Source organism: Physeter macrocephalus, chromosome 9 (genome assembly GCF_002837175.3).
Source record: "Physeter macrocephalus isolate SW-GA chromosome 9, ASM283717v5, whole genome shotgun sequence".
In the NCBI taxonomy this organism is placed as follows: domain Eukaryota; kingdom Metazoa; phylum Chordata; class Mammalia; order Artiodactyla; family Physeteridae; genus Physeter; species Physeter macrocephalus.
The window spans coordinates 13,576,154-13,590,240 of NC_041222.1; the positions used below are offsets into that span (position 1 = coordinate 13,576,154).

The following is a 14,087-nucleotide window of genomic DNA, read 5'->3' on the forward strand; positions in this document are numbered from 1 at the left end:
GCGCGAACCCGGTTCCCCTGCATCGGCAGGCGGACGCGCAACCACTGCGCCACCAGGGAATCCCGGTTTGCTTTTTTTAATGGGCCAATTTAAAAGGAAAAAGAGCTTTGATATTAATTTTTTCAAGTGTATTTTTCTTCTATTTTTATTCAAATTATTCATTTTTTTGTCTTCCTTTGGTATGTTTTTCTCACATAAGATTTCAGTTTGTAAAGTACGTAATGGTAAAGGTCAAATTATGTGCCAGGAAAAATGCGAATCACTTAAATACTCACAGGATTATGTGAGGTGTAGGTGTTATTTCCATTTTATAGATGAAGCTGAGGCTTGGAATGATTAAGTGACTTCATTAAGGTCAGATAACAGAAAAACAGAACTGAAAACGACCTCAGTTTCCGGATTTCTCTTTGATTACTATTTTGGTTATACCCCATAGTTACACTGGTGAGCAGTATTAGGTTATTTTATTTTTGACCTAATAATTAGTTTATAAGAACATTGTTTTTGGTTTCAAAATAGTGTAAAATTTGTCTGGTTTTACTGCATTCTGATTTGAAACCACAGTGAGCAAATGTTCTAGTCTTTTAAAGCATATTATTTCTGATCATAAAAACTATTCATAAGATTAAAAAAATATTTCCTATTGGTGGAATATGGAGCTCAGTGTGTGGATAGGCCACTTAACACTGTGCTCTCATTTCTCAAGAAACCTGTCTTCCAGTCCTGTTGTAAATTAATAGTGAATTACAATCTCCTGCTGCTGTTGTAGTTTTTCTGATTTTCCTTTTAGTTTTAATAACTTCACCCTGATGCACTTTTTTTTTTAAGTGTCCTTATTTTTCTTTTTTTTAACATCTTTCTTGGAGTATAATTGCTTTACAATGGTGTGTTAGTTGCTGCTATATAACAGAGTGAATCAGCTATATGCATACATATATGTGCATATCCCCTCCCTCTTGCGCCTCCTTGATGTGTTTTGATGCACAAGTTTAAGATCTTGTGTTTCTTAGTAATTTGTATTATATTACATACTTTTCTTATCTTTCAAATCTCATTGAGGATTTCTTTCCCCAATACCTCTATCATCTAAGACTCGTATTGTAGCCAGTGTTTTCCTTTGGTGTAAGTTAGATTGAGGAATCTTTGCCCCAGCCAGCAATCTTAACCTTATTTCCTTTAGCTGCATATCTTCATCAGTGTAATTGAGATGTCACATTTTTTTTGAGGTTTGGATTGTGGGCCATGTACATCAGTTCCGGTTATTAACCTTTCTCATCACTTGATCTGTTCTCATTCTCTCCATCTCTCCCTCTTCTCCCTTCTCTCCTCTTCCCGCCACACATCTTCTGTTTAAGAGTTTGAAAACCTATATTCTGTTTTAATATAATGATTAATCAAGCAATTCTATCCACATTCTTAACATTTCAGTCATTAATTTGTATCTAAGTAAACAAGATGTTTTACTCAGTTACCATCAAGTAAATTATTTCATCTTGTTCAGATTTCTTCCTTCTCCCCCTACCCTTATATTTCTTACTAGAAATAGTAATTACCTTATTTCTTTTTTCTTTTTTTCATTTATATTTATTTTTCATGTTGTCCTTTATTTATCTATTTATTTTTTAAACATCTTTATTGGAGTATAATAGCTTTACAATGGTGTGTTAGTTTCTGCTTTATAACATAGTGAATCAGCTGTACATTTACATATATCCCCATATTTCTTTATTTCTTTTTATTTCTTACTAGGTTGTTCCCTAGAAATTTTCCTTTGATTTTCTTCTCATATTCCAAATAATGCTGACTTTGATCTATTGGTGAATTTTTCTAACCTTTTTACAAAAAACTTGAAGGAAATATACGAAAATGTGTTTACTTTGAGTGATGAGTCGTACAGATGATTTTTTAAAAACAACTTTGAATCCCATGGAATATTATGCAACTACTACAAATAATGAGTTAGGTCTAAATTAAGAAGCTTATATATTTTTAACTGGAAACAAAGTGGACTCTGTGCTAATGTGAATGTTATATAGCTCATTTTTGTAAAAAGTAAACAAGTAAAATCTAAAGATATAGCTAGTGAGAATCAGCAGCATAGCGCAGAGATCAGCTCAGTGCTTTGCAATGACCTAGAGGGGTGGGAGAGGGAGGATGGGAGGGAGGCTTAAGAGGGAGGGGATATGGGGACATATGTGTATGCATGTGGCTGATTCACTTTGTTGTACAGCAGAAACTAACACAGTATTGTGAAGCAATTATACTCCAATAAAGATGTTTAAAAAATAAATAGATAAATAGATATAAAGATCTATTTTTAAAAAAAATGTAAATATGTTTGTAGAAGTTTTTGTGGATACAGAGAAAGATGTGAAGATGAACACCAAAGTATTAATACTGGTGTCTTCGAGTGGCTATGAATGGACTAGGGAAAAGGGATAATTATGATTTTTCACTTAATTTATTGTAATAAATGTGTTTTTCTATTATAATTTGAAAAAGCAAGAAAATAGAATAAAGAAATAGAGATATAATCATTGTGAACTTGTATATTTAATTTATATTGTAAAATACTAATTTTATTTGCTTTTTTTACATATCAGATTTTTCTTGGTAAAGGGGTTTTGTTAAGTAAGTTTGAAAACTTCTGGAATAAGGGAAAAGAGATCTAACAGCTGAGACACCTGTTTACATTCTAAGCAGTGTGCTAGACTCTGACATATCCTTCCATTTAATCCTCATAATAGCCTGTGAAATGTTATCCTTTGATTTCTGCAAATGGGGGAAAGTGATTCAGAAAACGATAATAGTGCAAAGCATTAAATGCCTATGTGGACATTGTCTCAGTTCATTACAACTCATTTAACAACTCTGTGGGGTATAGGTGCTCACGTTATTCCCATTTTATCTGGGAAGAAACTGAGGCTCAGAGAAGTTAAATAACTTGCTTTGTGTCACATGACTAACAAGGGACTTTACACATGAGAGATAATTCCAAGACTAAATGATTTCTGCCAGGCTTTGCCTTCACATGGTGGCAAACACGTTCATGCTTTAGCTTATGTATGAAAGTGAATTCAGTACATGAGGGGTCAGTGAATGAAAGTTAAGGATAAAAGAATGTCTGAAAGCAATAACATAATTTTGCCTGCGTGTTATTTTGACTCCTGGTAGTAGAGGCTTGATGTGTTTCCCTTTTCTTTGTTTTGAAGTATAGATACTCGGTCAGACTTTTATTTACTTTGAAATATAGCTACCTGGTCAGACTTTCATGATTTGTACAGTCCTGTACTCATACTAATACCTCTTGCAAATAGAACCAATATGGTAATTGGAGTTTTGGTTATTATATAATTGTTAATAAAACAAAGGATATAGATACTGATCACAAATCTAGAATGCAGTTACAATTATTAGACCTTTTTTAACCATATAAAGTAAGACTGTCATGTGAAAGCAGAGTATTTTTTTTTTAATTAATTAATTTATTTTAGTTTTGGCTGTGTTGGGTCTTCGTTTCTGTGCGAGGGCTTTCTCTAGTTTCGGCGAGTGGGGGCCACTCTTCATCGCGGTGCGCGGGCCTCTCACCGTCGTGGCCTTTCTTGTTGCGGAACGCAGGCTCCAGACACGCAGGCTCAGTAGTTGTGGCTCACGGGCCCAGTTGCTCCGTGGCATGTGGGATATTCCCAGACCAGGGCTCGAACCCGTGTCCCCTGCATTGGCAGGCAGATTCTCAACCACTGCGCCACCAGGGAAGCCCCAAAAGCAGAGTATTTTTTAATAAAAGCTTACATGTAAATAATTTCAGCATGTAAAATTTTGTAGTCAGTGACACTAGGGGTTAATTTAGTATTGACTTTCAGTTATGGAATTTAGGGCTCCTGACTGTCAGTTTCATAATGTTGGTTAGGCTTAAGCAGGATACCTGTAAAGTAGCAGCTGATAATTTGTGGGTAAATTGGGTGAAAGAGAAATACGTTTTATTTTTTATTTATTTATTTTTTGGCTGCCCCGCGTGGCTTGTGGGATCTTAGTTCTCTGACCAGGGATCGGCCACTGGCCCATGGCAGTGAAAGCGCCGAGTCTTAACCACTGGACTGCCAGGGAATTCCCAAGAGAAATAAGTTTTAGACGTCTACTGACATATCACTATTTTAAGAAAAATGAGATATGTTATGTAGAATTCTCTTTTACAGCGAACCTTGTATATTTTGACTTCTTAGAATAGGTAAAAATTAAAAACTGACCACTGCTGGTGGGAGTGTAAATTAGTATAACAGCTTTGGAAAACTGTTTGGAAATATTCTAAGGCTTATCATATGTTTTCTTCATGACCAAGCATTTCCAGTCCTGGGTTTGTATACAACAGAAGTGTGTATACCTGTGCACTAAAAGACATAGCTAAGAATGTTCATAGCATTATTCATAATGGTCCAAACTGGAAATAATCTTATATCTATCATGATATAGGAGAATGGATAAATTCTGTTTTTTTCCTACTAGAGCAGTGAAAGTGAACAACAACATGGATGAATCTCAGATATAATATAGAATGAAAAACGCATGAGTTCATCCTATTTGTTCCATTTATATAAATTTAAATATGGTGTTAGAAGTCAGGAAGAGGGGTTACTGAGTGGGGTGCAGGGCCTTTGTACTTCTGGTGGTTACAAAGGTGTGTTTACTCTGTGAAAATTTATTAAGCCATACATTCTCAATTTTGCACTTCAGCTGTATGTTATACTTCAATTAAAAAGTTTACTACTGAGTAAATGAATATAAATGAATGAGTAATAAGGGGAACTGATAGAGACAAAATACTATATACCCGAGGCTGGTAATTCTGTAGGCTTACTGACAGAGGTTAACTGTTGTCAGTCTAGCTGGGGAAAGGACTGGTTCAGCAGATTTCTTAATTTTTATGGGTTTATAGAGGATTGCAGGCAGTGGATAACCAAATTTAGGAAATGAGTCAATATTTAAGGTTATAATATTGCTAGAAGAAAATTAAGTAGTTAATCTACTTAAAATTTAAAATATTGTCATAAAAAAAGAAAGTATGTAATTGTGGGCATGATTGTCTACCACCATCAATAGTGATTTTCCATAGGATCCTTCTAGGAATCAGCCTAGCTTAGATCATCAGAAGAGGGCTGTTTCCTTTAGCCTGGCTCCTCCTGATTTTTTCCCCTGTCATCCAACTGAATCACAGGTCTGGACAGGCAGGAGGTTTGGTGAGGTATGTGTGGTAATGCAAGTTTCTAGGTCTTTGTAATGTATGAGGCTCCCAAGGGTGTCTCACAGTGACAGACACTTTAGCTGAATTAAGCTCAACTGTCAGTGTCTGATAAGGTTAAAAATATGGATTCTGGAATCAGATCTTGACTATGCCACTTGCTGGCTCAGTAACCTTGGACAAGTTAACTTCACTTCCGGAGCCTCTGCTTCCTCACCGGTAAAATGGGAATGACAATAGCACCTCTCCAGTTGTTGTGAGAATCAGATGAGATAAGGAATGCAAAGAGCTGTCCTGCGTGGAAACTGCTCAATAAACGTCAGCTATTTTACGATTATTCTTATCACTCATTTAACAAACATTGATTTTTAGATTTATTTTTTAAATTCACTTATTTCATGATTGCTGTAGGTAACTGAACTTTTGCTGTTGCTGTGAACATCCCTACAGCTCTCCTTAATACTTGCTTTGAAGCTAGAGCTCAAATTTCAGAAGTGATGGAGAATAGTGTAAGCCTGGCCCTCTGGAATAGTCACTTTAAACTCTTGAGTCTTTAGGTGAGGCTTTCTAAAATCTTATATCTCAATGCTCCTTTCTTAGCAAGATAATCCCACTTTTATTGTAAGCTTGGGGTCATTTGACGTAAACCTCTGTAGCTTCCTTTCCACCCATGGGTATTGTTGACTTGTTGACCTCTATTTCTGTCTTTTCCCACTTAAAGGAGAGGAAGCTTGATATTACTTACTTAAAACTTTTTAGTAGAATCAGATGATCTTCAAAATAAAGTAAAAATTTCTCAGCATTTTACCCAAATCCTTTTGTAATCTAGGTCCTGCTTTTATCTCTTACTACTCTGTTTCAGTCAGATGCAGTACACCATGTTCTTTTAGACCTCTTATACCTTCTTATAACTGATCTTCTGCTTGGAATTTCATCTGCTCTTTGGGAGTTAGTTTCCTGTCAGTTCCTCCCAGAAGTCCTCCTTGATCTTAGTAGATACTTTTTCTTCCTGAAACTCTCAGTACCTTGTATATTTCTCTTGCTGTAGTGTTCATGTTGTATTTTAGTTAGTTTGGGCTGCTATAACAGTATACCACAGACTGGATGACATAAACAGCATTTGTTTCTCACAATGTCGGAGGCTGGAAGTCCGAGATCAGAGTGCCAGCATGGTCAGGCTCTTCGTCGGGAACTTTTCATGATGTACGGAGGGTTGTCTTCTTGCTTTATCCTCAGACGGCAGAGAAAGGAAGAACTCTGATACCTTCATCCCCTTAGAAGGGCACCCATCCCATCGTGGGCCCCTCCCCTCCCGACCTCCTCCAAACCTGTTTACCTCCCAAAGCCCTCACAGTGGGGTTTAGGGCTTTAAAGCGTGAATTTTGGGAGACACAGACATTGTCTGTAGCATGGTGTGTTACTATCATTTGTTCACAGGTCTTCTGGGAGACTGTGCCTCAGTGTAGGCCCATCTGGAATCTCAAGTTTAATTAACTAGAGGACATTGTAGAAATAAATTCACTACTAAAAATCTGGTGCATGGGCTTCCCTGGTGGCGCAGTGGTTGAGAGTCTATCTGCCGATGCAGGGACATGGGTTCATGCCCCGGTCCGGGAAGATCCCACATGCCGCGGAGCGGCTAGGCCAGTGAGCCATGGCCGCTGAGCCTGTGCGTCCGGAGCCTGTGCTCTGCAACGGGAGAGGCCACAACAGTGAGAGGCCTGTGTACAGCAAAAAGAGAAAAAAAAAAAAAAATCTGGTGCATGGATTCTTGGGGATAGCATTTTGGAACAAGATTCTAATATTGTATACTCCCTTTCTGGGATGTCAAATTTACCTCCTTTAAGAGAACAAAGTAGCTATAGCTACTATTCATTAAAATAAGTAATATCTGAGAAATGAATTTGTTTTTAAGATATGATCAATAATTTCAGTTCATATCTTCCTGTATTTTAGGTAATGGAACTGTTGGTCCATCTGAATAAGCGTATAAAAAGCCGCCCCAAGATACAGCTCCCAGTAGAGACACTCTTGGTTCAGTACCAGGACCCTGCTGCAGTTTCCTTTGTCACAGTGAGTGTTATCTTGGAATATTTTCTGACTTACAGTAAGTTTTCTTTCATAACATTTATTACATGTCATCAGTATATTGGCCAGCTTAGAATTTCACCTTAGACTAAATGAAACGTGAGGTGTTTTTCTTCAAAAGGACACGCTGTTTTTCCACTGAGTATTGATCTGGAGGAAATGGTAGGAACAGGATAATGTATGGCCGTTTACACAGGGCAAAGGAATGTTGGTGTAATGACTTGTCAGGTATGTTGATTTACAAAAGAATGATTGATTCTTAGTAAAAGATTATGAGAGGTCAGTCTGAATTAGAAAGAGAAGGTTATTTTAGTAATTGACCAGTTGGGAAATGGCAGCCTAGGATTTAACATGGGGTCTCCTCTTAGCTTGAAAGGATTAATGTAACAAACTGGGAGAGCTGATACTGATGTGTAGTATGTAGGTTTAGGTAGGTCAAATGATTACTTTTTTCTTTTCAGTGAAAAGTAATTGCACATATGAGTACTTTATTTTCTCCCCAGCTTTATTGAGGCATAACTGACAAATAGAATTGTTTGTATTTAAAGTGTACAGTGTAATGATTTGATACACGTATAAGTGCTTTAGACTAGATCATGCTCTCTCATATGAAGCCCATCTTAAAAGTAAGCATTTTGAGTAAGTGGGGCTGGAGTTCTTCCTGAGATATAATAGTTGGTCAAGCTGTAATAAACAGGTGATAAATATGAGGAAGGAGGATTCAATTTGTTTGTTATAACAAAGCTGCCTAGGTTATTAGTCATGTGTTTTTGTTGAAATCCTAGAGTATTTCTTTCGTACTTACTTGACTTTCTCTTGTTGCATTAGAATTTTACTATAATTTATGTTAAGATGGGCTATCCTCGCCTACCAGTGGAAAAACAATGTGAGCTGGCTCCTACACTTCTTACTGCCATGGAAGGGAAGCCTCAGCCCCAGCAGGACAGGTATGCTTTACTCAGTTACCTTATTGCCCACCTGTGAGAGTCAACAGCTGCCATTCAAAAATAGATCCACACATTTGGTTTCACTTGGGCAAATACAAAGGCTTGAGTTGAGCTCTTTGAGTTGACAGTTCTGTGTTACCTCAACATTACTGTTTTGTTAATTTTATAAATTAAAAAATTTCTTGTGAGCATATCAAAAAATGTGTAGAACTAACATTTTTCTCAATCTAAATACATTTTTATTTCGGTTAGTTATTTTGAAGCAACTGATTTTCTGTGATTGCAAAAATTTGAGATCTAATATGCTTTTCATCAGACATTTCTTTCTTGGAGGATATAAAGTTTCATAGCAGTTTTCTTAAGGAACTAATTACTCATTTGTATTAATATGGGAATTGGAGAGGTGAAAAGGAATATCCTTAGTTTCTAGGCTTAGCTCAAAACTTCTGTATCCTAGCCCTGTTGTGGTGACAACCATGAAAAGAAGTTGTGGAGGAAAGATGGATTTAAATCATGTTTTCACTTCACTTTTTAGAGCATAGACATTTTTAAAAGATTGTAATACAGATATTTACAAGTAAAATTAATAGACATTGTAAACACTGTTTGAAATTTTCATGTTTTAATAGCAACAGGTATAGTGAAAGAAGAAAAGAATCTGTTACTTAAATTCACACAGTGGAAATTTAATATTGTATTCCAAATATTGACATGATTGATGTTTAATTTCTTTAGATTTAGAATGACTTTATTTTTAATTAAAGTGGAAAGGAAAAAAATGATTGACAGGGCATGTTATAAGTTGAACTTTACCTAAGGTTTAATATTAAATCTCTTGTGGTAATAGATATTAACACTGAGCCCATATTATGTACATTTTTCTCAGCTGTTTTTGGTGATGAGCCAGATTGGCTAAATGTCACTTATTACTCAATATCCTGAGCTTTTAATAAGAAAGAAATAAGAATGAAATCTAGGCCACTCCCTAGATTAGGACTTTGTAAATTAGTGGTATTGAAAATGAATGGCCCTTGCTACAATTGCTACTTTTTGTTATGTAATTTTTTTTGTTTGTTTTGTCTGTTATTTGCATGTATAAAAAACCTTATTTTTTAAATAGTTGCAATAAATGTAATTGTTTTTTCAGCTTAATGCATCTTTTAATACCAACCCTTTTTCACATGAAATACCCTGTTGAATCATCAAAATCAGCTTCTCCGTTTAACCTTGCTGAGAAACCAAAGACTGTGCAGCTGCTTTTGGACTTCATGCTAGATGTCCTTTTGATGCCTTATGGGTAAGTAAAAAAAAAATAAAAACAAAACGAAGCAACCCTGTTCTTGATTGCTTTTACTGTGTGCAGTCAAGTACTCTTTTCAGTGATTCAACTTTCACTTGATGAATGTCTCAGATTTGCTTTGCTGCAGCCCTGACCTCTTCTAAACTCCAGCCCCACTGCTTACTGACCTTATGGGTGTGGAGCTGCTGCTGTGCTTTCCGACTTGACCCTGTCCAAGCTGAAATCAGGCTTCCCAGTAAACATAGTTTCTCTTTAACTACCATCAGTGCTGTGATGATTCTCTTAGTCTTGTAGGTGCTCTTGTAGTCTTGTATTGCCTCTAGCTTTCTCTTCCTCGTTGCTGCAGTATCAGTTCCGTAAGACCTCCTTCCTCCTCCTCCATGTGTCCTGAAACCATTCCCACTGCTGCCGTCTAGTTTCGGCTCTTTTCAACTCTTATCATGACTTTCTCACCAGCTGCTCTTCTTCAAAACTTTCTACGCTGCCACAGAGTTTCCTGATTTTTAAAACACAGATTTTATCAGGTGACACCTTAAAATCCCTGGGCTGTTATTTTCCAGTCATTACATGCACTCATGCATTTCATGTACTCTGTATCTCCTTGCTTGTCTACATTTTAAGAGAAGACAGTTTTCTCTGCTTAGAATACTTCCCCATCAAGAAAGAAGGGAAGAAGGAAAGAAAGAAAACAACAGAAAATGACAGCCAGGAAAACCACTTTGAAAAAGCCTCACAAACTAGCTTAGAGGCCAGTTCTGTTGTCTGACTAAATCCCTGCCCTAGGCACAGGACTCTGCCTTGTCCTCATAAGGCTGAGCTTCCATCTGAAGTGCCACTTTGTGCTTTTATTGCGTTGTTGGCTTATCCCTTCCTAATAGATTGGGAGCTCTTTGAAGTCAGGAGCTGTTTACTCTAGCTCTGGTTCCTGGCGTAGTGCCCACGTTGTCATCTGCTTCCAGCCTGCTCCTTTTCTAGGTTGTCCTGCTGCCAGAGATAATCTTCTAACGTATTGCTTTCATTACATTTCTTCCCTGACCAAAAATGCAATATACACTATGAGCGTGGCATGGGGGGCTCCACATCACCTGTCCCTCCATCCAGCCACGAGAGTTCACGCTGTACGATTTCTTTCCTCTCCTTTTTGCTCTCCTCCCACTCTTCTAATTTGGCGGCTTTATTTACTGGACCTTCCACTACCTCTGTCATATCATTTCTTACTTCCCTGCAGTTTCTTTGTCATCTGATAACGTATCATATGCTGTTGCACGTGTTGTGTTGTTATTGTCTCAACTTGCTCCAGATGGCAGACACTCAGTCTTACACCTCCTGGTGTTCCTCTGTCTTGTGCTTAGGATGGTGTTTTGCACGATGTTAGCTGTTCAGTAGTTATTAATTGATTTACTTACTGCTGCCAGTCTTGCTATAACTGAGAAATAAATGAAAACCTCCTTTTATAGTTGTTGAATCAGGAGACAGCCAGAACTGGCAGGTGATGACGGCTTTGGTAATTTAACTTTGAAATCCAAATTTAACTTAGGCACACAATGTACCCAAGCCAGTAGTTCCGCACATTTTTCTTACCAGTGAGAATTTGCCTTGTTTATATAAAAATATTAAAATGATTCTTTAACAGGGTTTTTACAAAAAAATTAGATGAATTTAAGAATGGAACAAATATGGTATATAGTAATGTGGAATAATTTACTGTGCCATTAGGCTTCAGGTGTTTTCTTTTTCTTTTTTTTTTTTTTTTTTTTGTGGCATGTGGGCCTTCCTCTGTTGTGGCCTCTCCCGTTGCGGAGCACAGGCTCCGGACGCGCAGGCTCAGCGGCCATGGCTCACGGGCCCAGCCGCTCCGCGGCATGTGGGATCCTCCCATACCGGGGCGCGAACCCAGTTACCCCTGCATCGGCAGGCGGACGCGCAACCACTGCGCCACCAGGGAAGCCCCAGGTGTTTTCTTTAATTTTTATTATAACGGGTATTTTATTTTAATATCCAGTCTGGTAATTTGTCAGCATAGAATTTTAGAGTTCAGAGGGACTTGAATTAATATTCATATCAAAATTTTCATTTTGTAGATGAGGAATGCTAGTTTAATTGGTTCAAAATGAATTTATCAGAAATCTTATTTTTAATCTATAGAAGCTAAAAAAAGAAATGGGATGATAAATTAATAACTAGCTGCAAAGCTGTATGCTTTGAACATATAATGGAAAAAGCTGGTCCTTATGATTTTTTTCCTCTTTGGATCCTTTTGAATTTTTTCATTTTTGGGGTGTATGTGCTTGTATGGTAAGTGGTTTGGAGGTTTCAGTGAGTTTTCTTTTTCTATTTAAAAAAAATAAATTTATCTTATTTATTTATTTTTGGCTGCGTTGAGTCTTTGTTGCTGCATACGGGCTTTCTGTAGTTGCAGTGAGCGGGGACTACTCTTCATTGTGGTGCGCGGGCTTCTCATTGCCACGGCTTCTCTTGTGGAGCACAGGCTTTAGGCACGTGGGCTTCAGTAGTTGTGGCACGTGGGCTCAGTAGTTGTGGCTCGTGGGCTCTAGAGCGCAGGCTTAGTGGTTGTGATGCATGGGCTTAGTTGCTCCATGGCATGTGGGATCCTCCCGGATCAGGGCTCGGACCCGTGTCCCCTAAATTGGCAGGTGTGTTCTTAACCACTGTACCACCAGGGAAGCCCTCAGTGGGTTTTCTAATGCAGAAATATAAGGAGTTCAAGGAGAATTGAACAGAAATGGGAATGACTGTAAATATTCTCTGCTTTGGGTATAAAACAATAGTTCCCCCTCCACCCCATTACAGTCAGTAAACCTTTGTATTTGTCAACTAAAAACTCAAAATGTAGTGGGTCCATAGTGGCTTTTAGAACAATTATTTATAGATTGAGAGTGAACAGAATATTTATATTCATTGTTGGTAACTGTTACAGTTCATTTGTAACCAGGTTGAGCAGATGTACTCTAATGATTAATTTGCTGAAGATGTAGATACCTTTTTTAGATAGTTCTAAAATTTTTCTTTATGATAAAATTTTAACTTCAAGTGTTTATTCTTCTAACAAAATTCTGTGGGAGGAAAGTATATAATTGAATGTGCTATATATATGCATGTGTTTGTATGTGTTTATAGAGGGGTTAAATTCCTATTTCCTTTCCAGATATGTGTTAAATGAATCTCAGAGTCGCCAAAATTCATCTTCAGCACAGGGTTCTTCTTCAAATAGTGGGGGAGGTTCTGGAATACCACAGCCTCCCCCAGGAATGAGCTTTTATGCAGCTAAACGAGTTATTGGAGATAACCCATGGACACCTGAACAGTTGGAACAGGTATCACACACTGCTTGTTCATACGGAGCTTAACCCTGCACACTTGCCCCTTTGAAGTCTGTGGAAGCATGTGTCACATAATTCCAGCGTATTCAGGCTCTGTAATGAAATACGATTGATGTAATGTGTTCTCGTCATCATGTCATTTATTGGTTAAAGCCCCAGGGAAAGGGAGGAGTGGGAAATGCTCTTTAGTTTTTCTAATACTGCTTACATATTTCAAGTATAAAATACAGCCCATTTATAAATTGAGTAACTTTCCTTTTAGTTTTTAATTACAGGTTTAATAATTATCTAGCTGCTTTGGTGCAGTTGAAATACAGTTTATCTTATATTATTCAGCTTTTTAGGGCTGTACATTTTGTGTAAAGTGAGGAACAAGTGACCATATGGGGGAAAAGCATGACGCCTTTTTATATTTCTTCCTGGGAATTGAAAAATTGGAATTAAGAATTTTATTCTGGATTTAAACAGGACACAGATGTTCTCTGAGCAGCTTTTAAAAAAGACTGGTGCTCTACAGAGAAGGTGCCTCACTGTGTCTGTGTCATCAGGCACCTCAGGGAAGAACAGATGAGATCAGTATGTAATTATTTTGGAATTCAAGCAACATGGGTTAGTCTTCCAATCCTTCCTTTATCTCTCCATGGCAGTCTAAATGATTTGATCCTTTTCTTTTTGGCAGTGTAAGTGATCACTGATCAAAACAGTGTTCCCAGGAAAGGGAAAAAGGCAAGTGGGCATTCTTGCCACTCAACAAATTTATAGAATGATTTGTTCAGCAAGGGCTCTATTTGATTAGATTAACATCTTCGTGTTTTATAGATCTTTTTTCTTCTTAAACCATGATGTAAGTAAGAAAGAAGGGTAAATAATAACAGAAGCTACTCTTTATTGAGTGTGATCTATGTGACAGGTACTATACTGAGTACTTTGAATACATTATCTCATTTAATTCTCACACCAACCTGACAAGGTATAGAAATTGTTAGTTCCATTTTGTAAAAGAAATTGAGGTTTTGAGATTCACCACAGTCTCAGTCCTAGTAGTAGGCTTTGAATCTAGGTCTGTCTGAGGGCTAAAGCTATTAAGTGCTGGAGAATCATTGTTAACATTACAAATTGTAATCTTACGTTGGTCATTATTTGCTGATTTCTAAGGGCTTCTGTATGCCTTTTGT

The 14,087-nt window shown here is 37.3% G+C and overlaps 1 protein-coding gene across 7 annotated transcripts in view; it reads left to right on the forward strand.

The window, feature by feature from the left end:
* The window catches only part of ECPAS (Ecm29 proteasome adaptor and scaffold), a 102,109-nt gene that overhangs the window by 30,238 nt on the left and 57,784 nt on the right, over positions 1-14,087 (forward strand). For all 7 annotated transcript variants that reach the window (XR_003681146.2, XM_024126067.3, XM_024126068.3 and 4 more), the window contains 4 exons: positions 7,193-7,309; positions 8,153-8,271; positions 9,419-9,568; positions 12,738-12,906. Coding sequence is in view for 6 of the 7 variants with exons in the window: in XM_024126067.3 (XP_023981835.1) it covers positions 7,193-7,309; positions 8,153-8,271; positions 9,419-9,568; positions 12,738-12,906 (555 nt within the window). In the remaining variant the exon portion in view is untranslated. The remainder of the gene's footprint in view (positions 1-7,192; positions 7,310-8,152; positions 8,272-9,418; positions 9,569-12,737; positions 12,907-14,087) is intronic.